At 40.4% G+C, this 27388-nt stretch overlaps 2 protein-coding genes across 15 annotated transcripts in view; one reads left to right on the top strand and one right to left on the bottom strand.

Annotated features, from left to right (window-relative positions):
• Positions 1 to 8787, top strand: part of atp2b2 (ATPase plasma membrane Ca2+ transporting 2) — a 101758-nt gene extending 92971 nt beyond the window's left edge. For 3 of the 5 annotated variants that reach the window (XM_086116804.1, XM_086116807.1, XM_086116803.1), the window contains one exon: positions 185 to 8787. In XM_086116804.1, coding sequence (XP_085972930.1) covers positions 185 to 496 — 312 coding nt within the window. In that variant the 3' untranslated portion in view covers positions 497 to 8787. The remainder of the gene's footprint in view (positions 1 to 184) is intronic. The other 2 variants (XM_086116806.1, XM_086116805.1) reach the window with 2 other exon arrangements.
• Positions 8788 to 18341: 9554 nt separating this feature from the next.
• On the bottom strand, positions 18342 to 27050 carry arfgap1 (ADP-ribosylation factor GTPase activating protein 1). 10 transcript variants are annotated; one of them, XM_086117989.1, is made up of 14 exons: positions 26840 to 27050; positions 26280 to 26348; positions 25796 to 25905; positions 25373 to 25544; positions 24811 to 24911; positions 24652 to 24738; positions 24460 to 24574; positions 24334 to 24390; positions 24194 to 24226; positions 23955 to 23984; positions 23222 to 23278; positions 21640 to 21699; positions 21059 to 21108; positions 18342 to 20982 (listed from the first exon to the last, which is right to left on the bottom strand). In XM_086117989.1, exons 2-14 carry the CDS (start codon positions 26337 to 26339, stop codon positions 20643 to 20645), a joined length of 1272 nt encoding a protein of 423 aa, XP_085974115.1. In that variant the 5' UTR covers positions 26340 to 26348; positions 26840 to 27050; the 3' UTR covers positions 18342 to 20642. The 10 variants fall into 10 exon arrangements, with proteins under 10 accessions (XP_085974115.1, XP_085974114.1, XP_085974116.1 ...); XM_086117988.1 differs by having other exon boundaries at positions 21059 to 21114; positions 26840 to 27049; XM_086117990.1 differs by lacking the exon at positions 23955 to 23984 and having other exon boundaries at positions 21059 to 21114; positions 26840 to 27049.
• Between the last annotated feature and the right edge of the window lie 338 nt (positions 27051 to 27388).

Consider the following 27388-nt stretch of genomic DNA (forward strand, 5'->3'; position numbering starts at 1 on the left):
CTAACAGACCAACAGAGCTTCCCACTTTTTAGCCAACACCAATAAGGCAGCTCCATGTTAACATAAAGAGCCGGGATGCCCGACATCATCCATGAGAGGCTCCCTCCTTCCACGCCCCACCTCTTCCCAGCTGTCTCGCCTCATCCTAATCCCAACATGTGCTCTTCTCCCTCCCACATGGCAGATACGCGTCGTGAACGCATTCCGCAGCTCCCTCTACGAAGGCCTGGAGAAGCCAGACTCCCGCACCTCCATCCACAACTTCATGACGCAGCCCGAGTTTAGGATAGAGGACTCCACGCCCAACATCCCGCTCATCGACGACACGGACGACGACTCGGCTCGCCGGAGGGGGAAGTACTCCAGTCAGCCGTCGTCGCCCAACAAGAACAACAACGCCATCGACAGCGGCATCAACCTCGCCATTGACACCACTAAGTCGGCGGCCTCCTCCAGCCCTGCCAGCCCTTTGCACAGCTTGGAGACCAGCCTCTAACCTCCTGGTTTAAGAACTGTCACCTGCTCAAGTAACCGGTACATACAATCGGGGGTGGGGGGGGACGAAAAAAAAATAGATGAAACAAAAGCGATACAGCCATCTTGCATTTGCGGTTGTCTCGCAGTTGAGCAAACTAAAGACAGCGAGGAGGAAGACAAACACTGGAACCTCTCCTCATAATTCTATTCTGATTAATATTATTGTTCTATTATTATTGTTGCTCCTGCATGAATGTACATTGCCCGAGTTTTATTTAAAAGGCTTCCAAGCCCGCCCTCCCATTTGGATTCTTTTTTTGCGATGGACATAAGAACAGCTTGCTCCTCTTCTTCTCCTTCTGCGTGGCATGATCACATGATATTTGTGACCGGGTGCCAGGGCCCAACTTGCACAGCAGCTTTGCACCTCCGCCCCACCGCCCCCCCCCCCAAAAAAAAAGAAAAGAGGAGAGCAAAAATAACACGACAGCGATTTATGAGCATTTACGGGATAATATTCCATAAATATGAACACATATAAATATATTTACAGTAGAGAAGAGTTTAATCTTTGTTTGTCGGCATGTTGCCTTGTTCCTGCTTCGAATGGCTCGAAAGTACTTTTGACTTATTTATGTCTTAAAAGAGAATGTAATTTGTTTACAGACCACTTAGAGATACAGTCTACTTCCTGGTTTAGAGAAAGGAGGGATGTCGGAGCTCACTTGGTGTGTTGTTATTATTGCTGAGAATTCAAACTAAATGGGAAAAAAAACCATGCGGGGGGGGGGGGGCGGGGAGAATAAGGAAAAAATATGCTGGAATTTGCCTGCTATCTTGTGAAATATTGTAGATATTTTTAGGGATTAACAAACGAAAAGAAACCAAACTATAATGGTAGTAAATGTGGAATCTTAGTATTATTCTTTATGATTTTTGGGATGGAGTTGCCTTTGTTTGTTTGCTTTTTACGAAAGGCCTCCACGGGGACAGAGGGTGGAACAATTCTATCATTCGCTTTTCTTTCACTGCTGCTTCTTCCTTCTTTTTCATATATTATAAAATAGTGTTGTTGTTTTTTAACCAGTTTAAAGGTTGATATCAGGACCTTCAAAAATGAACTGCTTGAGTCACATTAGCAAAGTAATATATCTTCATGTCACAGGAATTTGTTTTAACAATGTCAGTGAGCTATATTGTGTCCCCTCTCCCTGCCCCCTCCCCCATCAAAATCCAGATAAATTTCAGTGTGACAACTTTTTCAGAGAAACCAACATCCGCACATCACTGTAGACCATTTTTAAACCAAAAAAGTTTGGTTGCATTACATTTTATTTCTTAGTCAAACGGTAAAAGGTTTAACCCGTAGTTCATTCAACTAACAGTTTGGTGTTAAATAAAATACTGCTTTACATTTTCAACTTTGCTGCCATGCAAAGCTAAAATTATGTCCAATTTATCTGTCTAGCATGCATTGTTTGAATTAGGTCACAAGTGGAGAAAATCTCTAGAAGTAGTTTGATTGAATGGCCAAAGTGACCTTGAAATGGTCACGTCAAGCCAATATATCAGACTTCTGTTTGTTCCCGAGCAAGGCGTCGTCAGACTCTTTTGTGGGTCTACTCATGATAGATATGCCCACCAAAGTAAATCTGGTTTTGGAGGCTTAATTTTGATCAACCAGAGCTTTTGGAGCTCAGTTATTTGTTCTTCGTATTACATGATGTGCCATCAGAATTTAGTATAATGTAAATCAAGTCAATTTAGTTTATATTTGGGAGCAATTAGTCAAAATTTACAAGAGTTGTTTGTCTTTGATGGACCCATGATGATGGCCGAAAAATGGACCCTTCAAACCAAAATGGCTTGACTTGCAGTCTTTTCGGCCCTGGCTTCTTGAGACTATTTTGTCGTTGCTCATGATAGACATGCCTGCCAAATTTCATGCTGCTAAGTTAAACAGCCTTTGGGGACCTTAGTTTGTGGAGCCAAGTTAGAAGAACTTCAGGTTTCATGGCGAATCATCAAATTTTGGCGCTGTGTTCGTGCCCATGACCTAAATATGGTCACGACAAGCCAAAATGAGTTCTTCTGTGTTTTTGGCCATGGCTTCTTTAGAGTTTTTTTTGTGGGTCTACTCATGATAGACGTGCCTACAAATTTTCATGCTGGCTTTGGGGGCTGGATTTTGTCACTCCTGAGCTTGCGGAGCTGAGTGATTAGAGCTTCGTGTTACATGGTTACTCATCAAATATCGGTGCTGTGTTCCACTCGCATGCCACGGTGAAAATTCAAAAGCTTCCAAATTTAGCATCATCCAGTTTCAAATTTTAAGAGCCATTGGACCAATGGCTAAAATGACAAAAATGCCCCTTCAATGTCCCTTTCAAACGAAAACGACAGATTTCCTGTGTCATATGGGTTGGGCATGGGCTTTTGACACTTTTTTGTGGGTCTAATTTAATGTTGCTAAGTAGAACTTGCTAACAAGACCAATATTTTGGACAGGTGCGCATATATATACAGTATATACTGTACACACACACACACACACACACACAATTCTATGTTTAAAGTCTGGGACATAGCATGTCTTTTTTTTTCTTTCTTTTTCAATCCAGAGAAATTTGAATTCATTTTCCTCCTCAAACAGCCTCCCGGCGCCATCTTTCAACATCTCCGGGGGAAAACAATGACACAAAAATTGAATGTTGCTTTGGCTCTTTTTCTATAGACATATACCGGTATCTAAATAGAAGGGTGGGGGGTGGGGGGAGAGACTCTTTTTCTGCACTATTTGGTTATGAATGACAACTTATGTGGTGTAAAATCTAGATGTGCTTTTTGTGTGTTTTAACCAAGCTTGTCTTCCTGCCGTCACAGAATATACAGTAATCTAACATCTCAGCTGTGCTCACTAATAGTTGTAATATTTATTGTGCTTTGACTGATCCACACGATCAGCAGAAGGAACGTTCCAAAAAAAACAACAACAACAACGTATTGCACTCAGAAGGAAAAGGCCACTTTAAAGAAGCCTGTACTCGTTCTATTACTAACTCAAGTCACTGACTAGCGCGGCGTGTTCTATAGGCTCATTATGCAAACTATAACCATGTTTCTACAAAATAAATACATTGTAGTATCTTCTATCCAAGCTGTCCCACCTCGCTCGCACCCGTCCTCTCATCTGATCCCGTGTGGCGAGGGTGCACAAGCTTTACCAGTCAGCTCAGGCCTGTTGGAAAATAATTACGTTGACCAAGAAACAAAACACTTGTTTATTTCTTTGATCATTTGTGTGTAAAAAAACAAAATGACAACAACCAAGGCACCACACAGCAGATGCAAATAAATAAATAAATCAACATCCCTAACACTCAATAGGGGTGTTCACACGGCACACATTTGCTCCGGCGCTGCACCGATGTATTTTGTTGCGATATATTTTGCACCGCAGCAAATTGTGTGGAGCGTTCACACGTACAAAGCCGCTGAGCGTGTCTGCACCGGCACAGCGTCGGTGCAGCCCCACTTGCGTTCACACGGCAGTTTCTGCAGCGGGGCAAAACGACAGAAAACAAATGAGCTGTCGTGTTGGTTCTTTTTAAAACGTATACACAACTCAAGCGACTACTGGACAGGCACGTCCTTCTCCTTCTCGGTCTCCGTGCCTTCTGCTCGAGAGTGACCGCCCCCGAAAACGTAAATCAACGATGACTTCAATGACACTCAGGAAAGCAAACACGTAATGCGCCAAACAGAAAATCAAGAGAGGAAATCACAAAATAAATTATATGGGGAGCGGGGGTTTGTGAACACACAACAAATGAACAAACGACACAAACAACTCCGAGACAGTCCAGTCTTCTACAAAAGGAAAGATGTTACCAGCCAAGTCTTATGTCGTTATTAAACAAACACATGGCGGAAGTCCGACAGAGCACGAAAGCAACGCATTCTCGCCGTACGTAAACTCTTCACAAGCATTTGCTCTGGAGCAAATTCAACCCAGTTGCGTTCACATGTGCAAATTTACACCGGTGCTGCTTCGCTAACGAGCATTTGCTCTGGAGCACATTTTTAAACCACCTCCCTGAGGTGGATCAAATTTGGTCCGGTGTAAGCTGTTTTCCGGGGCTACGCCGGAGCTAATTTGCACGCGTGAACGCTCTACTGGGGCAGCCTCGTCGTAGCACCGGACCAAATCTTGCCGTGTGAACACCCCTAATGTAAAATACAGTAGAACCTCCAAAGTTATTTCCACTGATAGCAAACAATGGATGTCATTCAAGAAGATTTACAGAATAAAACAAAAATACAGTAAAACTGCTCACCCTTAAAGGTTGAAAGGAAATGGGAAAGGCTTTTTGGGGAGTATTTCGGTCACCTAGGGTAAATTTGGAGGCATCGTTAGAATCATCAAATTCGAGTGCTGTAAATATAATATGCTGTCCTATAAACAGTTGTTGGCTCTTGATATCGTGCGGGTCAAACTGACCCGTCCGTCCATTTTCTCTCCTGCTTGTCTTCATTAAGATGATGAGTCAGCTAGAGCTGGGTGAGAGGTACACTATTAGGTACACTATTCACATGCAGATTTACACATTACACAATTGATCTCTTGTATGTTTTTCAAGGATGCACCCGGTAATAATTGAGCCGACATTTGAACCTGGAATCTCAAACTGTGAGGCAAAATTATAACAACCCTACCACTCGATGAAATTAAGTTAGTAGTTTTAGTAGTAGTGACCGTCGTTTTTTGGAGGGAAATTTCCACTTAGCTTAAAGTGGGAGTTTAAAACTGCTAGCAAAACTGCTAGCAAGATTTGAATGTAGCCTCACTTCACTAATTGCCGCCCCAGGAATCTCCATGACACTCACGTGACATGCACATGAGCACAATTCTCGAACACGAGAACACATCCAGCATCAACCAAATAGAAGCCCTAGAGATACGAAGCTTGCATTAGCACTGTAATTAAGCCGACATTAGCCATCGCTGCTACAATGGTAGCATGACTTATGGTGATGGAGTTTTAGTACAACTCTAAATGTTACTGATATGACATTTGTACAATCAAACCCGGTGATGGACTTTCTGGTCAATCAGAAATTTTGATAATTCCACATCGCTTCTAAATCCTTTCAACTGCATGAGATCCCTTTGCTTCTTGCTAGTCCTATAAACGGTTGTCGGCTAGCTAGAAATGGACATCTTTTTATATTCTCGAGGTGGATAGCCCGCCAAGACTGCTGAGTCACACCGTTTAAACTCTCGCCTTTTTGACGTTCTTTGGAGGTTCTACTGTCAATATATTGGACTACGTCTCCCATCATGCATCAGTGATGAAATTCAATCAGTCAAAAGCACCTTAAACCGTGCGATTTCCTGCTATTTTCACGCACTCGTGACACCACCGCTGCTGATGATAACCACGATATCAATGAAACTTCTTGCAATATATTCTCACATGCCTCGATGTACTGTATTTAGCAGCATGCAGTTTGTGGAACCAAGAAAAAGAGACATGCCAACAAGCTAACTAACCTTTTGGCATTCATGCTTAGCCATTTATTGGGTAAGTGATTTAAGTGTTCATCTTGTTTTTAAACAATATCTATTTTTTTTCTAAATCTATACAATAATTGTAAATAAACAACTCAATGTATTTGTTCATTTAATACTATGCAAAAAGTCATGCTTTTTTTTCTTCCCCCCTGATTGTTACCCACCCTTAATCCTAGAGTGTGTTGCTGGAATGTTTGTGCTCTCCAAAATCAGTGAAACGATGTGATGTAAACTAATTTTCTAGCTTGAGGAAAACTTCTATGATGCTGGTGATGACAAATGAATCTGAAACTATGGGGGAGGATGCTCATGATGATGATAATCAACTGTGACTCTTGCTGCTTGACTGTCCCATTCATCACACTCCTTGACAAGAGCGCAAGTGGAAAAAAAAACCCCAACAAAAACATAAAAAAGAATGAAAAATCACGAAATAAATCTCACAGAGCAGCATGACCCAGCATGGTGTGTCCTGGCCCCGTGTCACATGTCCTCGTCTGATTCGATGCGCTTCTGCAGTATCTAAGATTCATTGCTTTTGTATTAGTGTTCTCCATCCTATGTGGACATGAGCGACCCATGAACCAGTGTTACGTTCCCCCTTTAAGGCCAATGGAGGTAACATATGTTATCAACATTTTTAAGAAGGTGCATGTCAAAGAATTTGATACACGTGCAATTTATGCCCCCTGATTGTTGGAGTCTCTTGAGGACTGCGCTTGGTTCCTTTTAACTTGAAAAGGGGTTGAATTCTGACTCACCTCGAATTAAAAGAGAGAGAAAAAAAGGCAGCCTGAAGGTTGATGCAGAGGTAATTCTTGCTTCGTTTTATGTTCTTTATCTTTTTTTTTTTGTTGTATTATTTTTAATACCTACGTTTATTTTACTTTGTGATTGCACGGGTCATAAACTCGTCCTGTCGGAAAATGCATTCGTAGTCTGTAAAGATTAAGCCAAGACAACAGGGGGTGCTAAACAGTATTTTATATAAGTACAGGTATACCTCAACTGCAGATCTTGAACACGTCATTGCTGACTGTGTTCATGACAGAAATGTGTTCCTCGAGCCGGTCCTTGACCTCGAGGACCAGCTCGAGGTCCGAGGGGCGGTCCTTGATCCTCGGCCTTGGCCTCGGATTGCCGATCCTCGGATACGATGAGGGAGTAGAGCCTCGAATCCCTTTCGTAAGGACCGTAAAAATCACGAAGGAATCGAGTAATTTCCACCCAAGGAAACCCATATTGATGGTTTAACTCTGGCGCTTTAAGAGGGGCGGATCTGCAACTGACAGGTGACAGTTAGCGCAACGTATAAAGAGCGGCATCACAGTTAGTTTCAATCACGGTTTGTTGCGTTCGCGATCGGCAGTTTAAATAGCGTGTAAAGCCTTTCTGTAACAGTGGTGTCTTTTAGTTAGTTATTTTTTGCACAGTCGTCACGTTTGTGCGGTCGCACTAGAATGTTTGTTTGAACCAAGTAATTTGCGTTACAGCTGGAGTCAATAATGTCGGCAGTTCACTTCCGGGTTTGGCCGTTGGGATTTGGAGTCCTTTTGCTCGATTCCAGTAATGTTTGCTGAATGCTTTCTCATGTTTGGAATAATGAATATTGATAATACATAGTTTAAAATCATGGTTGATTTAATTAATTTTTATGATTATTGTGAATTTGAAGGTATTAAATTAATTAATGTAGTATTAGTGGGAGTGGTAATAATAGTAGTACTCAGAGAATGTTTAGAGATCAGCCATCTCGTTACCTCTGCGTCCCGCGTCCTAGACGCATAAATTTCCCACAGGACGCACAGTTCCAAACAATGTGCGTTTTTGGGACGCAAGGAATTTTCTCAGTCAAATCAAATAAACAAACAAAAAAACTACGGCAAGCCTGAGGATTTCACAGTAACAATCGTTACCGGTAGCGTGTCGTTTCCGTGTTTTTCACGGTACCGAAAAATAGTTTTTAATTATAAAAGTCACCGCACTTGAATTGACTGTGTGATCCACGCGATTTCACTGCGCCTGTATGTGTGTTTGTGATGTGGTGTGGTGTGTGAGTGTGTTTCTTCTAATTTACTTTCGTTTTGTTTTGTTTTCAGTGTTGGGGGGGACGCAACAGATGACGTTATTTGCGCATACGGGTTGTTATTTTAGTCCGCAAACTGAGGAATCGCGCGGATGAAAGTTTGAGATGGCGGCGAAAAAAACTCACCAAGGTCTACTAATTACGATATTTAAGAAATGGGAATGCTTGTCTTATTTTTTGTATGAATCGTCCAAAGGGCGTATCACGAAACTCACCTGTGACATATGAACAGAACGCGAGAGCGATATACGACGCGAGGCACGATTACGAGGCAAATTAGTCATTACATTTGTAGGCTAATCGCTGTGAAAAATATTATGAAACAGTATTGGTTATTGTATAATTTACTGGTTGTAGCATGGTAACATTATGAATAAAACATTCGTCACAAGGTGTAGTAATGCTAATGTTAACTGTTGGTAGAACTAATGATGACGTGTGTTAAATTCTTTCGGCAAATTGATCGTAGATTACACATGCATCGTCTTGGGAAGAGGATGTCAAGCCACATCAATACTTACCTGTATTAATGATTACCAGTCAATTAATCTTTGCAGTGTGAGATTGGAAAAAATACTCTGATGATGCCACATGAGTAAACCAGTTTTTGATCCATTTATTTTTTGGAATAAACCTGGAGTACACAGCTGCTGATGTAATGTTCATTGTTAATGCATAGTTTTCAAACATTGACCCTTGAAACATTATACTTTTGAGTTTCGGAATTCTTGATCATCAATATCAGTCAAAATAGAAAAATGGGTTCCCATGATGAACGTTTACGGAACCCAACATTTGTTATCGTGGTTTCCCATTGGGTAATCCGACGGAACCGAAAAACGGTTACCATGAATTTCCGAAATCCTCAGGCCTGCTCCTGAATTATTTAAATTTTTGCATCATTTGTTTATCATTGTAAGTATATGTTGTTGTTTGTGTTATTATCATTTGCAATTGAATAAGTAGACCCTTTCAGAATTCGAAATTTGGGACTCTCTCAATCCATAATGGCACTCATACTTTTCTGATCAGCGAGTCCCTGGGACTCGCTGCCGGTAAACTGTAAAATTATCACTGAGAGATTACCGCTTTTTCTGCAGTCAGTGATTGACTTCTATTCTAAGTCATTTCTTAACTTGTCTTCCGTGCCATGTCATGCCTGTTGAGTGTTGATTTACTTCACATTAAGAAACTACAGGACAACTTTTGTGTCTTGGAATTCAACCCAAATGGCTGCTTCAAAACAAAATGGCAGACTTCACTTTGAATTTTGAACATGGGTTTTTAAGACTTTTTCATTCGCCCTGTTATGACACACATGTCAAATTTATGTCGATCCTACAAATTGGTTTCTAGGACTAATGTTTTTTAAAGGCCGCAGAGGATTTTCACAAGAAGACAAAATTGTTTACAGGCATGCTGAAGACCCCTACAAAAGTGATTCCAGTGCTTGAACCTCCTATAGCAATAGCACTGACCTGCTGTTCCAGGTCCCCAGACAGCTCTGCTTTTCTGCACATGGTATCTCTATGTAAGAGCTGTAAAAAGAAGAAAAAAAGTCAGCATGCTTGTCACCCATTTACAAAAGGACACCATCATTCCTCAGCAGTATGTGATGTCTTCTGGTGCGCGGACCGGACCTCCTGTATGGCTGCCATGACGACGTGCTGCACGGACTCCTCCAGCGTCATGATGATTTGGATGTATTCTGGCAACAAGGAGATGCACACTTATTGGGCCGTTTTACCTTTTGTGTGAGTGTAAGTAGTTCAGATTAGTCGACGAGCCGCGGCTCCTACTGGTGACGAAATGACTAGTAAAATAGTCATTTGTGGTAGCCCGAGTGCCCACTTGTGTTTTACTGTTCTCCCGGCATTCCGTAAATGAGTACTTAGGCAACCGGTGCTGTCATAGGAGGCCATTAGAGTGAATATAGTGTAAAACCTCCATGCAGCCATGTTAGTCGAAGCAGTGTACATCAGCAGGGATGCGCTTTGAATTAAAGCAGCCGCAGGAAAAAAAAAATCCCTAACAAATAAACTCAAATGAATGTACCCAGCACAACCCGCCTGAGCACGTGGTGAGGACCGCACCTTGCTTGCGCTCGCAGTTGACGGCGCATCCCAGGACGAGTTGCAGCAGCCTGCCCAGCTCCGCGGGGTCTGAGTGCTCGGCAACCAGGGCCACGTCGGGCAGAGGGAAGTCGGAGAGCCCCTGGCCCAAAACCGAGTAGAGTGAGAAAAAAAACGACCATGGATAGTAAGGCGTTTGAACCCCAAAAAACGACCATGTATAGTAAGGCGTTTTTCAACGGGAAAAAAAAACATGTATAGTAAGGCGTTTTTAGCCGAAAAAAACGACCATGTATAGTAAGGCATCTTGAGCCAAAAAAAAATGACCATGTATAGTAAGCCGTTTTTAGCCGAAAAAAACGACCATGTATAGTAAGGCGTTTTAACCCGAAAAAAAAAGACCATGTAGAAAGGAGTTTTTAGCCGAAAAAAAAGACCATGTTTAGTAAGGCGTTTTTAGACGAAAAAAACGACCATGTATAGTAAGGCGTGTACTAAACATGTGTAAGGTGTTTTGAGCCGAAAAAAAAAGACCATGTATAGTAAGGCATTTTTAGCCCCAAAAAAACGACCATGTATAGTAAGGCGTTTTTAGCCGAAAAAAACTACCATGTATAGCACGGCGTTCTTAGACGAAAAAAAAACGACCATGTATAGTAAGGCATTTTTAGCCCCAAAAAAACGACCATGTATAGAAAGGCATTTTTAACCCAAAAAAAAACGACCATGTATTGCAAGGCATTTTTAGCCCCAAAAAACGACCATGTATAGTCAGCCGTTTTTAGCCGAAAAAAATGACCATGTATAGTAAGATGTTTTTAGCCGAAAAAATCCGACCATGTATCGTAAGGCATTTTTGGCCGAAAAAAACGACCATGTATAGTAAGGCATTTTTAGCCCCAAAAAAACGACCATGTATAGGAAGGCATTTTTGGCCCAAAAAAAACGACCATGTATAGTAAGGTGTTTTTAGCCGAAAAAAACGACCATGTATAGTAAGGCATTTTTAGCCCCAAAAAACGACCATGTATAGTAAGGAATGTTTAGCCTAAAAAAAACGACCATGTATAGTTAGACGTTTTTAGCCGGAAAAAACGACCATGTATAGTAAGGCGTTTTTAGCCAAGAAGAACGACCATGTATAGTAAGGCATTTTTAGCCCCCAAAAAACGACCATGTATATATAGTAAGGCGTTTTTAGCCGAAAAAAAAGGACCACGTATCGTAAGGCGCTTTTAGCCGAAAAAAACTACCATGTATATAGTCAGCCGTTTTTAGCCAAAAAACATTACCATTTGTAGTAAGGCTTTTTTAGCCGAAAAAATACGACCATGTTTAGTAAGGCGTTTTTGGCCGGAAAAATTACTACCATGGATAGTAAGGCGTTTGAACCCCAAAAAACGACCATGTATAGTAAGGCGTTTTTAGCCGAAAAAAACGACCATGTATAGTAAGGCATCTTGAGGCGTTTTTTTGGGCCAAAAATGCCTTACTAAACACGGTCGTTTTTTTGGGGCTAAAAACGCCTTACTATACATGGTCGGTTTTTTTCGGGTTAAAACGCCTTACTATACATGGTCGTTTTTTTCGGCTAAAAACGGTTTACTATACATGGTCGTTTTTTTTCGGCTAAAACGCCTTACTATACATGTTTTTTTCTTTTCATTGAAAAACGCCTTACTATATATGGTCGTTTTTTGGGGTTCAAACGCCTTACTATACATGGTTGTTTTTTTCTGCCAAAAATGCCTTACTATACATGGTCGTTTTTTTGGGCTAAAAACGCCTTACTATACATGGTCATTTTTTTGGGCTAAAAACGCCTTACTATACATGGTCGTTTTTTCGGCTAAAAACGCCTTACTATACATGGTCGTTTTTTCGGCTAAAAACGCCTTACTATACATGGTCGTTTTTTTTCGGGTTAAAACGCCTTAATATACATGGTCGTTTTTTTCGGCTAAAAACGCCTTACTAAACATGGTCGGTTTTTTCGGCTAAAAACGCCTTACTACAAATGGTCATGTTTTTTGGCTAAAAACGGCTGACTATTCACATGGTAGTTTTTTTCGGCTAAAAACGCCTTACTAAACATGGACGGTTTTTTTCGGCTAAAAACGCCTTACTATACGTGGTCGTTTTTTTTCGGGTTAAAACGCCTTGCTATACATGGTTGTTTTTTTCGGCTAAAAACAGCTTACTATACATGGTCATTTTTTTCGGCTAAAAGCGCCTTACGATATGTGGTCCTTTTTTTTCGGCTAAAAACGCCTTACTATACATGGTCGTTTTTTTCAGCTAAAAACGACTTACTATCCATGGTCGTTTTTTTCGGCTAAAAACGCCTTACGATACATGGTCGTTTTTTTTCGGCCAAAAATGCCTTACTGTACATGGTCATTTTTTGGGGAATAAAAATGCCTTACTATATATGGTCGGGGGGGGTTTTCGGCTAAGAACACCGTGCTATACATGTTCTTTTTTTTTCGGCTAAAAGCGCCTTACTATACATGGTCGGTTTTTTTCTGCCAAAAATGCCTTACTATACATGGTCGTTTTTTTGGGCTAAAAACGCCTTACTATACATGGTGGTTTTTTTCGGCTAAAAACGCCTTACTATACATGGTCGTTTTTCTGGCTAAAAACGCCTTACTATACATGGTCGTTTTTTCCGGCTAAAAACGCCTTACTATACATGGTCTTTTTTTTTTTTCGGCTAAAAACGCCTGACTATACATGGTCGTTTTTGACGCTAAACATTCCTTACGATACATGGTCGTTTTTTGGGGGCTAAAAATGCCTAACTATACATGGTTGTTTTTTTGGCCAAAAATGCCTTCCTATACATGGTGGGGGGGGGGGGGGGGGGGGGTTCGGCTAAAAACGCCTTCCTATACATGGTCGTTTTTTTCGGCTAAAAACGACTTACTATCCATGGTCGTTTTTTTTCGGCTAAAAACGCCTTACGATACATGGTCGTTTTTTTGGGCCACAAACGCAAAAATCCTGTTGTGACTTAGATGGCTGATGACATTTCAGGAAATGTCCTGTTGTGATTGAGATGGTCAGATGACATATCCCCTTTCTCCAACAGGTACAGGTGGAGAAGATCGAAGCCAAGAAAGCTGCGCAAGAGCAAGAAATGACAACACAGAGAGAATTAAGAGTATCATGACTTTTAATGTGTTGTGTTGATCTTTTGTTTAAAAAAAAAAAAAAAAAGTGTTTTATGCTTTAATTTATACATTTGAGTGTGACATTGGGCTGGCTCTGTGGCCCACTGGTTAGTGCGTTGGAGTGTGAACGCAGAGGTCCAGGGTTCAAATTCAGCTCCGGCCTGTCGCTCTTTCGTGTTCTCTTCTTGCTGGCATGGGTGTTGTCCGTCCACCCTCCCATCCATTTTATCATCCCCTTGTACTCACAAGGGTCGGGGTCGGGGGGGGGGGGTGTGCTGGAGCCTCCCCCGGCTGTCTTCGGGCCATCGGCAGAGGGGAGGGGGCACCCTCACCCGGCTGACAGCCAATCAAGAAAACCATTTGCACCGTTTTTTTTTGGCTAAAAACGCCTTACTATACATGGTCGTTTTCTTTCGGCCAAAAATGCCTTACTATGTACATGGTCGTTTTTTTCGGCTAAAAACGCCTTACTATGTACATGGTCATTTTTTTTCGGCTAAAAACGCCATGCTATACATGGCCTTTTTTTCGGCTAAAAACGCCTTACTATCCATGGTCATTTTTTTTTGGGCCAAAATCGCCTTACTATACATGGTCATTTTTTTTTCGACTAAAAACGCCTTACTATACATGGTCGTTTTTTTTGGCCAAAAACGCCGTGCTATACATGGTCGTTTTTTTCGGCTAAAAACGCCTTACTATACATGGTCTTTTTTTTGGGCTAAAAACGCCTTACTATCCATGGTCATTTTTTTTTCGGCCAAAATCGCCTTACTATACATGGTCATTTTTTTCGGTTAAAAACGCCTTACTACATGGTCGTTTTTTGGGGCTAAAAATGCCTTGCAATACATGGTCGTTTTTTTGGGTTAAAAATGCCTTTCTATACATGGTCGTTTTTTTGGGGCTAAAAATGCCTGACTATACATGGTCTTTTTTTCGGCTAAAAACGCCTTACTATACATGGTCGTTATACATGGTCATTTTTCTTCGGCTAAAAACGCCTGACTATACATGGTCGTTTTTTGGGGCTAAAAATGCCTTGCAATACATGGTCGTTTTTTTGGGTTAAAAATGCCTTTCTATACATGGTCGTTTTTTTCGGCTAAAAATGCCTTACTATACATGGTCGTTATACATGGTCATTTTTTTTTCGGTTAAAAACGCCTTACTACATGGTCGTTTTTTGGGGCTAAAAATGCCTTGCAATACATGGTCGTTTTTTTGGGTTAAAAATGCCTTTCTATACATGGTCGTTTTTTTGGGGCTAAAAATGCCTGACTATACATGGTCTTTTTTTCAGCTAAAAACGCCTTACTATACATGGTCGTTATACATGGCCATTTTTTTTTCGGCTAAAAACGCCTGACTATACATGGTCGTTTTTTGGGGCTAAAAATGCCTTGCAATACATGGTCGTTTTTTTGGGTTAAAAATGCCTTTCTATACATGGTCGTTTTTTTGGGGCTAAAAATGCCTGACTATACATGGTCTTTTTTTCGGCTAAAAATGCCTTACTATGCATGGTCGTTTTTTTCGGCTAAAAACGCCTTAGTATACATGGTCGTTTTTTTGGGCTAAAAACGCCTTACTATACATGGTCGTTTTTTTGGGGCTAAAAATGCCTTCCTATACATGGTCGTTTTTTTCGGCTAAAAACGCCTTACTATACATGGTCTTTTTTTTCGGCTAAAAACGCCTTACGATACGTGGTCGTTTTTTTCGGCTAAAAACGGCTTAGTATACATGGTCATTTTTTTCGGCTAAAAGTGCCTCACTATACGTGGTCCTTTTTTTTTCGGCTCAAAACGCCTTACTATACATGGTCGTTTTTTTTCAATTAGAAACGCCTTACTGTACATGGTCGTTTTTTGGGGGCTAAAAATGCCTTACTATACATGGTCGTTTTTTGGGGGCTAAAAATGCCTTACTACACATGGTCGTTTTTTTCGTCTAAAAACGCCTTACTACATGGTCGGGTTTTTTTCGGCCAAAAACGCCTTACTATACAGGGTCATTTTTTTCGGCTCAAGATGCCTTACTATACATGGTCATTTTTTTCGGCTAAAAACGCCTTACTATACATGGTCGTTTTTTGGGGTTCAAACGCCTTACTATACATGGTCTTTTTTTTCGGCTAAAAACGCCTTACTAAACATGGTCGTATTTTTTCGGCTAAAAAAGCCTTACTACAAATGGTCATGTTTTTTGGCTAAAAACGGCTGACTATATACATGGTAGTTTTTTTCGGCTAAAAACGCCTTACTAAACATGGTCGGTTTCTTTCGGCTTAAAACGCCTTACTATACATGGTCATTTTTTTCGGCTAAAAGCGCCTTACGATACGTGGTCCTTTTTTTTTCGGCTAAAAACGCCTTACTATATATACATGGTCGTTTTTTTTCGGCCAAAATTGCCTTACTGTACATGGTCGTTTTTTGGGGGCTAAAAATGCCTTACGAGACATGGTCGTTTTTTTTCGGCTAAAAACGCCTTACTATACATGGTCTTTTTTTCGGCTCAAAACACCTTACTATTCATGGTCGTTTTTTTTCGTCTAAAAACGCCTTACTATACATGGTCGTTTTTTTTTTTGTTAAAACGCCTTACTATTCATGGTCGTTTTTTTCGTCGAAAAACGCCTTACTATACATGGTGGGGTTTTTTCGTCTAAAAACGCCTTCCTATACACGGTCGGGGTTTTTTTGGGGCTAAAAACGCCTTACTCTACATCGTCGTTTTTTTCGTCTAAAAACGACTCATCGTTCACTTCAAAGAGCCGAAATCCTCAGGCCTGCTCCTGAATTATTTAAATTTTTGCAACATTTGTTTATAATTGTATGTATATGTTGTTGTTTGTGTTATTATCATATGCAATTGAATAAGTAGACCATTTCAGAATTCGAAATTTGGGACTCTCTCAATGCATAATGGGACTCATACTTTTCTGATCAGCGAGTCCCTGGGACTCGCTGCCGGTAAACTGTAAAATTATCACTGCAGAGATTACCGCTTTTTCTGCACTCAGTGATTGACTTCTATGCAGTCATTTCTCAACTTGTCTTCCGTGCCATGTCATGCCTGTTGAGTGTTGATTTACTTCACATTAAGAAACTACTGCACTAAAACATTCATTCATAAATGTATATCATATGCTTTTTGTTTTTCTCAGTATAAATAACACGTACCCTGACTGTTCTACTCTTTGAATAAAAACACTTCATTCAAGCGTTAGGGAGTGCAAGGGGTTATGATGGAGGGGTGTTGCAAATCATGAAGACTTGCCAAGTGGTATGATAGCATTGTTTTATACATGTCCTCGGCTCGGCCTCAGCTTCAAAATCAGTTCTTGGTCCCTGGCCTTGGAGGCAAGTCCTTGGTCCTTGGCCTCGGAAAATTTCTCAAGTCCTTGGCCTTGGCCTTGCCTCGGAAAATTTTCCAAGTCCTTGGCCTTGGCCTTGGCCTCGGAGTCAAGTCCTTGGACACAACACTGGCTCATGATCAGTCTAAGCCAGTGGTTCTTAACCTTTTTAGAGGTACCGAACCCGACCGGTGCACATGCACATTCACCGAACCCTTCATTAGTGAAAAATAAATGAATAAATGTATTTTTTTACAAATTCAATATGTTAAAAAAAAACACATTTATTAAAAACAGAAAAAAGTAAATAAAATTTCAAGAGATGAGTGCACTTTTTTTTTGGTAGGACGGACTGTCACGACAGTCACACGTTGACTACTAAGCAAACACAATTTTTCCACAGCACTGATTGGACAAGCAATGTCATGTGATCATCTGCAGCCAGTGATGGCCAAGCGGGGCGTGTCATAACTAATTGACATGTTGAGTGGCCTGTGTCTAACCCTCCATGGCAGAGGCTCCATCGAACCCCTGACACCAATTCACCGAACCCCTAGGGTTCGATCGAACCCAGGTTAAGAACCACTGGTCTAAGCATCCTGATGCGGCAACTATGATAGTTGGGACATGAACAACAAATGACACCTAGAGTCTCTATCGCCTGGTTTCTGAGAAATTTGTTAAATATAAGACTTGGAAAAACAGTATCCGAGATAAATGTTTTGTAAATGGGAAGAATGCAGACCTCCGATTTTGAACTCTGATCATAATGTTGGTCATTTGATTTCAGCGTGCAAAAGTAAACTCAAGGGGAAAAAAAAGCGCAGCTAGTGGTTCCCTCCCAAGAAATTCAAATCCATCCAAACAATAAATCTTGTGTAACAAAGACAAACAAAGGGACTATAAACGTGAGAACATTGGCCTTCAATAAGAATGATGGAGAGATGCTGAAACAAACAGTGTCACAGTGCAGAGGTCTATTGTGGCTGCGGCCTTCCTGTGTGGAGTTTGCATGTTCTCCTTATGCCTGGGTGGATTTTCTCCGGGTACTCCGGTGTCCTCTCACATTTCAAAAACATGCATGGCAGGTTCATGGAACACTCCAAATGGTCCCGAGGTGTGAGTGGGATCGCCCTTGCGATTGGCTGGCAACCAGTCCAAACCTTACTTTGAAGCCCTGACTGTTTTAAAACTCGAGGTCACACATTCTGAAGGGATCATTTTCTTTCAACTTAAATTTGCAAAGGTGGGCAATTTACTCTCGTCATATCCATGTTCAACGCAATTGTATGGGCAGCTGTTGCACAGTAAGTCAGCACGACATAACTTCTGTCACGGAGATAGTTACGCATTTGTTTGTTTTGACTACATGTTCTTTTAAACAAGGTTAAGTGACCCGTGTGCTCATTGCCATGCAGACAAAATACGAGTAAATTTACAACAAAATTTAGTCAACACAGAAACCTTGCGTACAAGGAAAATGCACACAGCCTGTGAGTGTAAAACTGTCTCACTTCATGGGGTGCTGTTGGCGAAACTCAAAAGAGGGAAAGCAGACAGAACTGCACTTGAACACGAAGAAACAACTTTTGAGGATTTTACAACAGCTGGATGTTTTAATTTTCACACCACATCTTTTTTGTTTTACAGGCATCGCTGCTGAGCAGATTTTTTTAAAATGTAGAATTAGGTTTAGATTATACAGTAGACCAAATTGTGTCTCGTGCTTTCATGTCAACACGTGGATGCATTTTGTTTCTTGACACATTCAGCGAATTACTCCAAGACATTCACCTCAGCTTTGACTCACGTGAAGAGGACAAGATTGTTTTGAAACGAATATCCGCTATATATCATGCTGTCATGAAAGGGGGAGAAAAAGAAATCTCACAGTAGATCTTCAATTTGACAATGCACAAACACGCATGACACGAGATGTTCATTTACAAACATGTACAACTCACGGCATCACACGCACAGACTCACAAGCTGACGTGAGCATGAACAAAGCAAAGAAGAGCGGTTTAAGGCTTGAAAGACATTTGCAAACAGGAACACACCAGGTCCAGCAGGACAACTGTTCTTGGAGTGATTTTTTTTTTCATTTTTAAATCATAGTACTGCACTGACATTGAAACACATCAAAGTTGCCGGCGTCCCATTTTGTCTTGCTTTAACACAACATGAAATCCACATTATAATAAAGACATACCGCATACGCACACTGTGTAGTAAATTCTTGTTTGAGGTAGAAACGGAATGGAATAGTTTTCTTTTCGGTGGATAGAGGGGAGAGAAAAAACTAAAATGGGGAGTAAATAATTTTCCAAAGTGTTACACAAAGTATTATAATGCTGGAAAGAACTGCTCTGACTTCTTCCAAACAAAGCTCCACAAACAGAACGAAGTTTGTCTGGTATAATAGATTTTAAAATTATTAGAACACTGATACTCAATCTGTCGGGATGCATAATTTAAAGTAGTGAACCTTCTCTATTTGCAGCAAGGCTGCAAGTAAATGAACACCCTACCCCCCCCCCCCCCCTCCAAAAGGTTTGTAACTTCATCTTGCTACTACAAGAGAGGATCAAGTCACCTCTAAAGGAAACGCCTCATTTCAACATACTTCCTTGACACTAAGATGCCACCAGAGGGCACCTGAGCGCAAAAACAGCAAATGGGTGTTAAGCAGGGCACAAACAAACATTTCTGAGATTGAAATGCCACATCATAAAAGGTGCCGTTGCACACTGCCCCGGACTTGTAAACATTGTCTGGGTTGGATTTGAATGAAAATTTTGTCATGTCTGTCGCTTTCAGTCAAACGAGAGGCGATGACAGTGACACGTAAGCATTCAGCTTTCACAATCTGTAGACCAAAACGTAGGTGTATTTCACATTGATCAAGTACAATGGCAGTTTTGCGTGCACTATTGACGACACCCCAAATGATGCAAATTGGACAGCATGTGCAACTTCATAAAAGTCCAATTTAAGATGATTACAGGACATGCTGCGGGTAAGTGAACGTGGCATCCATGGTTTGACATTTGTACAAAAAGCTAAATCTACCATAAATTTTATGAAAAAGGCGCACTTACTCTTCCCCAATAAACAGCTGGGTGAAACTTCCAAGTCATTGTTAGTACTGTATATCGCTGTTCACAAAATTGTTTCAACCAAGCCACGAAGGGATCTTAAGAACTATCATCGTTTATCGTAGCTTTAGGAAGGTGGAGCGTTGCTTTAGAAAGGTCAAAAAGGATTTGGATCAGTTCACAAGCGTGAAATATCAACCGCTTGTAGCAATATTTATTTATATTCATGATTTTTATTGTACTGCTAAACAATATTTTATGTCACACCTTGACAGTATGCAAAGGAATTCACGAGCGTTCAAATGTGATGCACACTGATATGGCCCTGCGTTTCAATACGTTTGCGTCAAATCTCTCATTCTGTATTTACAATGATTTACATTTTTTTTTTTAAATCTCATGCATCATTTTCTTGAAGAAGTGAAATGAGCAGCAGTATCACAATGTCACAAGTATACAGAATGAACATTGGCTTATGTACCAATAGGTCTATATTCCATTTTCAGGGGTAGGGTAATCAAATATGATCTTATATACACTGAATATTGTTTTCCCTGGGGGTGGGGTGGGGTGGGGGGATCATTTACAATAATATAAAACAAGTCAATATAGTTGTTATTTTTACGAATGAGACTTTTTATCATGCACTTCATGTAAACTTTGGGCATCTGTTCAACATCGACCATTTGAATGGATTGACGGGAAGAGTTAGGCGAGCGGCTTCTCTCCCTTTAAGTGCCAGTGGGATGACAAGCGAAAGAGAGGCAGAAGTGGGGAAGTCGAGGCTCTCGTGATGACTACCAGTCTGCATTAGCCCAGGTTTCCTCCGCAGGTTTTGTGGGACTCTTTTTGGCCTTACCGTCTGCATTCTCCCAGTTGTTGTCCCAGGCCTCCCAGCTCTCCTCTGTGCTGTGCTTGTTGTTGGATGCCGCGTCAGAGCCCCAATTGTCCCAACTGTCAGAGCTCTTCTTTGCAGAATTATCTGCGATGGTCCAGCTGTCACTGCTCGGGGATTTCTTGGCCTTTAGGGAACTGTTGCTACCAAATGTTTCCCAGAAGTCCTTTGAGACAGGCTGGCTAGAACTGCCCTGATATCCCTCAGTAGCATCCATGTTCTGGTAGCTATCTCCAGCAGCCCTAAGCACAAGGAATCATTAGATTATACAATTCACGTTCAAGTACAATTAATTTGGTAAATGGAATGTATTATTACCCATCTTCTGGTTTTCCCGAGAAGAAATTGGTCAATTTGGCACCAGCTCCCTGCATCTAAAGTAAGAATACAGTTAAAATTAAAAAAAAAATTTTTTTTTTATAGTGGACAGCACCAAAAGGAGATCTTTTCAAAAATACATATGCATGCAGTTGACAATTACGTGCAGAGTTGTGACGTGTATTCAGTAACAACGCCATATTTGATCAATTCCACGTTCAAGATCTAATACCGTTTGAACATAATGCTGCTGTTACAGTCTTGAGGGAAAAAAAGGTGATGATAATTTTAAAAAAGGTACACACAAATACTCACCACCGGAGTAAAAAAATGGCAGCAAGAAAAACAGCAATACATAGAATTAATATACACATACATACATGCTTCAACAAAACCAGTCTCTGAGGGTGGAAACAAGGAGGTGCGCCTCCGAGATATTTGCATATTGATAGTATTGTAACTTTTTTTTTTTCTTTTCAGTCGGTCATTTTTTTTATTGCCTTTAATGTCGTGGCGCTGCATCACGCTCACAAGACTGGTTTTGCCCCTTCGGTGTGGCAGAGCTCTGCCATCCAGCCTACCTTGTTTGCCAAGTCAGTGATGCCGACTGTCATTTCATCTAGCAATTTGCCATCTTTCACCTGGATGAGCCAAATTGTAAGGATTGAAACAAATCATATCAACACATTTTCTCGTACAGTCACTGGATGTAAAAAGTCTGCACAAACCCGTGGTCGTTGCCAGATTTTGGTGATGTAAAAAAAAAAAAAAACAGACCAAGAAAAATCATCTCAAACTTTTTCTACATTTTATGTGACATGTGGCCCATGAATCTGAATTGGGGAAAAAAAGAACAAAACATTTTAAGGGGGATAAGAAAAATGAAATAAAAGTAACCTGCTTGCATAAATATACACACCCTCATACTAATACTTTGTTGCAATTCCCTCCAACTTTACTAATTTCCAGTACTTGCCAGAAATTCCTGCAGCTCCTTCACTATTGGTGTCGGCCTCTTGTTTTAGTCAAGCTTTTTAGTCTTTTCTTTTTTTTTTTTGAACATTTTCCATTTCTTGGTAATGTCACTGTTGTGCCATATTTTCTCCACTTGATGATAAATGTCTTCACTTTCTTGTCATTGCTATTACCTTAGTGAGAATTTAGTGGCCATCTCCTGTCTGATACCTTTGAACAACAATACTACTCTGATGCCGTGGATGCTCTGTGCAGACCATGCATGGCTTCTGCTCGAAGATGTGACTAGAAAAAAAAATAAGGCATGTCGCACTAGAACAGCTGGACTTTACAGTACCGGCGTTTGTGGTTAATCAGAGGCAACTGAAATGATTGCAGGTGTGTGGTGACTGCCCTTTAACCCAAGTTTGAATGTGTGTTAATTCTGAACACAGCCACAACACCAGTTAGAAGAGGGTGCGCACATGTGTGCAACCACATGATCTCAGTTGTTTACTTTTACTTCCCCTCTCCAACTGTACAAGTCATAGGTCACATTATTGACTTTTTAATGATTTATCTTGGTCTCATTTTTTTAGTCACAAACAACTGGCATTTAAAGAGGAGTGTGTGTATATTTTTTACATCCACTGCATATTTAGAACAGCATGTAGTAAGGAATCATTTTGTCAGATTGCACTTATTATTTCAATGGCCTCAACAAAAAAAAAAAAGAAAAAAGTTAATTGGAAAGAAATGTGGTTACAATCATTCTGTATGAGGGAAAAGAGAAGTGCATGCTGCAGGTGCCCCTTAAACTATGTCAACGGTACATTATAAGGCAAAAGACAGATGCATAACAGGCTTGTCCAGTCAGATTCTCAACTTAACCAAGATGTTTTGCAAATAAAAAGGCCAACTCCTATGTGATATGATAAAAGCAGGCGTCAAGAATGATGGTCCAAAACCAGAAGGGATTGAGAAAAGGATCGGGAATTACAATTTGACAAAAATAACTTCAATTTCCCTCTCCCGCTAAAACAGTTGGAAGGTTAACCAAAGCTAATTCACTGCTTTTGTCTTATAATGTGCGTTCACATGAAGCTGATAAGCAAGCACTGCAGAAAATAGCGCATTCACATCTGAAGCCGTTTTCTTTGAAGTGCTGCAGCCCACCACCAATTGAAAAACTTCAGGCATCAATGTTACCTTTTCTTGGGTAGGTTTGATAACACTCTCATTTAGTGTGTGTCCTAACTCTGTGGCCTAGTTGGAAGTCAAAGAGGGGAGGGGGGTGGGGATAATCACTTCAATTATACAGTTTCTTATTGACGGCTTGGCAATGAAGTGACTGGTGAAATTGAATGGAAAACAAGTCGTGAGTGTAATGGCTCAAAGACAGCTCGAGTCAACGTCGAGACATAAATTTAGGATTCCCTTTGACTTAAGCATTTTGAAAATATAGTTAACGGTGGGTTAAAATTATATTCCTGTGTGTGTGCCATTAGTCTTTGACAGCACAAAAAAAAGAAGAAAAAAACCCCCCTCTAAACTGTCATGCATCAATGGATAACACATTGCGGTAGAAGTCTCTTATACACTGTAGTTTTTCCTTTTTCCCATCTGGTAATAGAGTGACTGATGAGAAGTCTAAAAATGTATTATTTAACTTATCCATATACTCATAGCACATACTTTATGACGCAAAAGCCAACAACCCACAGGTGACAGCCACCGTTTGTGAAACGTCTCGAGCACAAAATGTGAATCTTGCAAGCAGAAGAATCCCAAAATAAAATGACGCTTAACAAATACACACACAAGGCAGGACAACTTCTCATGCGGCCATTTTTTTTTTTTTTTTTAAAGAAAATTAAAATCACACCACATTATTACAAACATGATGCAGGAAAAAGTGTCATGCGCTCATTTCTTGCTTTACCGGTTCTGGGGGCGCCTTATAGCCCCTTAACTACGTCCAGAGAATGCAAAGAGATATTAAAGTTAACAGTGAGTAGAGCATCGTGCTTTTATATTTTAAGTGTGCAACGAGGCAAATAGTAAGCAATAAAGAAAGCATACAGTCTATGTAAAAACAGAGTACTAATATCAATAATACAATATGTGATCAGTGTGTGTTGTGTACCTTCAAGGTATCACCAGTAACCATGTCAGTCTTACCTTCAAAGTCGCTTGATTTGCCAGTTTGGTTGTCTGGATGGAAAATATGAAAATGTATGAGGTACTTTCCTCCAAAATGTTACCACTTAATGAAGAAATGTTGGTTTTGGAAATGCAGTTTTAACATTTTGGGTTCTTACATTATCTTTTGCAATTGAAGCAAACTTGGTGGCCCCAACAGTGAAATTGCTCCAACCCTGCAAAACAAAATGGCAGGAGAAATTAAAATCTCGGAAGGACAAAGAAAAGGCGACTGTGTGTCTTACTGAATAAATGGAGGACATAGCATTGTTGATGAAGTCGTCCTCCTTCTTCTCTGGGGTCACTGTGTTGCCAAAGCCAACATAGCGATTCTCTTGATTCCCACTGTAGCCACCTCCACTGAACAAGAGTTTTTAAATTTATTAAAAAGAAGGAAAAAATTTGAACGATCATTGAGAGGATGATCAAGTTATTACCTCTGATAAGAGTTGACGTCATCACTCAACCAGTCTTCAAATGCTTTATCACCAGATGTGGCAGGGTTGGTTCCTGAGCCCCCGGAACTGTGGCGTACATTCACAACGGTAATGACGAGTCATTTGCTGGATCATATCGAAGCTCCCTTTCAGTCTTACCGATGCGAGGATGAAAGGCTGCTTTTAGGTTGAGGGGATGCCCAGTTTTTCGCAGATGATGTTTCAATAGACCATTCCTTCCCCTCGGCTTCAGTGGCAACCTGATGAAGACATGAACAAGAGAATGTGGGTTTTTATGTTTTAATAGGATGACATCAAATATTCATTCCAGTTAAGACCAAAATGATTTGACCATGGACATATTTTTAGGTCAAGTGTGTGAATGGATGTCTTCGGGCTGGAAATGTCACACAAAATTGACAGAAAAATAATTTAAGATGCATTACAAATAATAACCTCCATTATCTTTATTTATTTTGTATTTTTTGGGCGGCCGTAGTGGCTTTTCTTGACGTATTTATACGTCATGGGGAAATAAGAGTTAATGTCTGACTACGTCCCTGTTTCATCTGCAGCAATAACACATTGACTACACAAAGCAAAACTAAATTACTAATTTACCCCAAATTTGGACAGATTGTGAATCATTTTGGACTGTGATTAAGCAGTCTATATAGGAAGTGGGGTCCTTCACCAGGCCGTAGTTTCCTGCAGAGCTCACCTTGTCCCGAAAGAGCGCAGCAGCTCGGCTGTTGTACTTCTCCTGTAAGGTCCAGTTGGGATTGTAATCATCTTGGAGTTCCAGAAACAAACGAAATTTGCCATTCCCTCCTGCTTTCATCTTCTCAAGCTCAATATCTTTCCACTTGTCCATAGTGACAGAACGTACAAAACTGCAAACAGAACAGAGATGGTTCCCCACAGACTATGACAAATTTTGAGAAATATTTTAGATGAAATAAAAATGCAAAAAAAAAAAAAATAGGAACAAGATTTTTGTTTTAATCATTTACATTTTATTAACTGTTACGTCACATATGATCGTTTAAGAGTGTGTCAATTCAAGGGTGCTGAATCATGAATTGAGTTCAAAGTTGGAAAATGTTTCCCTCATCTGTCAAAACAAGACATAATTTTTCTCTACCTGAGATGTACTCCCAAGCCTCTGTGTTTTCCAGAGCATTCCAAACATATCCAGATTCCATAGGTCACACTAACCCACTGAGGGTTGAATGCCCCACACTCAAAGCACAGCTGTGGGGAATAAAACAAGATGCATTATATCAGGATAGGGTTGAACGATTTATCATTTTAGGACCGAAATCGTGATCTCAAACAATGCTATTTCAAGATAGTCAATGCTGCCCTTCTGTCACACTCCTGCTGTCACCCACACTCCCTTTCTTTCACGGCTTTTTTTAATCACAAAAACCTGTCATGGTTTTTGAACAAAGATGTGTGGACTAGTTACAAACCACTGTATGTCCACTTTTAAACAGAAAACCTCCAAAAGTGGAAATGCATTTATGTTTACTGGTAGTTTGTTGGTTTTACACAAATATAGAAACCATAGCTAGGTTCAGCTCCATGTAGATATAAAACATTACTAGGTTACTCTGTGGACTTACATTATTTTCATCTTGAGTTCTGACTTCCTTCAAAACTCTTCGTGTTCTTGGACTGGCCATGATGATTCACTTAAAACAAATTGAACAAGAAAAATGTTTTACAGAAGTGTTAATGCTGCATCCAGTGGTGGGGGAAAAAAATCTATAATTAAAAATAACGTTAATAATTTGCTCGTATTGTCATCTTCTCAAGGCCATAAGAATTTGCAAACAAGTGTGCTGAAGGATATTATTTGTCACGACAGTGCTAAGGCAATGAATGACTCCTAATAATTAACAGTGTTACATATATTTTTATACAAGCATACATAATAGAATTATTAGTACAGAACAGAAAAAAGTAGAAACTCACGTCACAAATGAGCATGGGATTGTCCGATTTGAACCGACTCTATCAAAGCTTACTGTAAAGCGTGTTTGTTCTCAACGTTTAAGGATATGTCACTTGTTTTGGGGTTTTTCTCAAAAAATGGAATCGTCAATACTGTTTCTGATTTCGATGACAAACACCGATCAGGCTAAGTTAGCCGGTGAGCTATCGAGCGAACTCGAACTCTTACCTGTTTGCTTGACGAGCAACAAAAAACACCGTTGTCAGAAGATGAGGTAAAAATACACCACAAACGTTCTACTTCAGTCGCAGATGTAAATCAAGTATGAAGAGGCAACTTTAGAGGGCTGTCAGGCCGACAGAAATAAATAAAAATGGACTGCAGCTAAGTCAAACACCGGCAGCCATGTTCCTGTTTGCATACGTGGGCAGTGCAATGCATTGTGGGATTATTTCCGCCACGATTTCTCCACTTGCCGCCTTCATACAAAACATTGTTAAAAGCATGAATACATTAATCGAGTAAGGCTTGTTACAGTCATTCACCCGTTTTCCCCAAAATGTGGTGACTCAAATGTATTGATTTAATTTTTAAGTCGTTTTTCTCATTAAATATTATAATTTGATGAATTTATGAAGTTATCAATAAAACAGAGAGTGAACGTGAAAATTGTTCCTTTACCTTTGATGAAAGCGGCTGCTTATCATCTGCTTCTGAAAGGTAACACCACTGTGTGAGATAATAATGTATGCATTGGCACCTCACCTAGAAACTAAA

Source organism: Hippocampus guttulatus, chromosome 8, assembly GCF_054856545.1.
Source record: "Hippocampus guttulatus isolate MCC_2025c chromosome 8, RoL_Hgut_1.0, whole genome shotgun sequence".
Classification (NCBI taxonomy): Eukaryota; Metazoa; Chordata; class Actinopteri; order Syngnathiformes; family Syngnathidae; genus Hippocampus; species Hippocampus guttulatus.

Excerpts from the sequence above, each read along its gene's own strand:
- arfgap1 (XM_086117988.1), bottom strand. The coding sequence starts at position 26,339 with ATGGCCAGTCCAAGAACACGAAGAGTTTTGAAGGAAGTCAGAACTCAA. Across the intron at positions 24,739-24,810 it reads AGCCTTTCATCCTCGCATCG|TTCCGGGGGCTCAGGAACCA; the intron begins GTAAGACTGAAA and ends TGTACGCCACAG. Across the intron at positions 23,279-23,954 it reads ATAAGGCGCCCCCAGAACCG|GCCACAGAGTTAGGACACAC; the intron begins GTAAAGCAAGAA and ends ACTTCCAACTAG.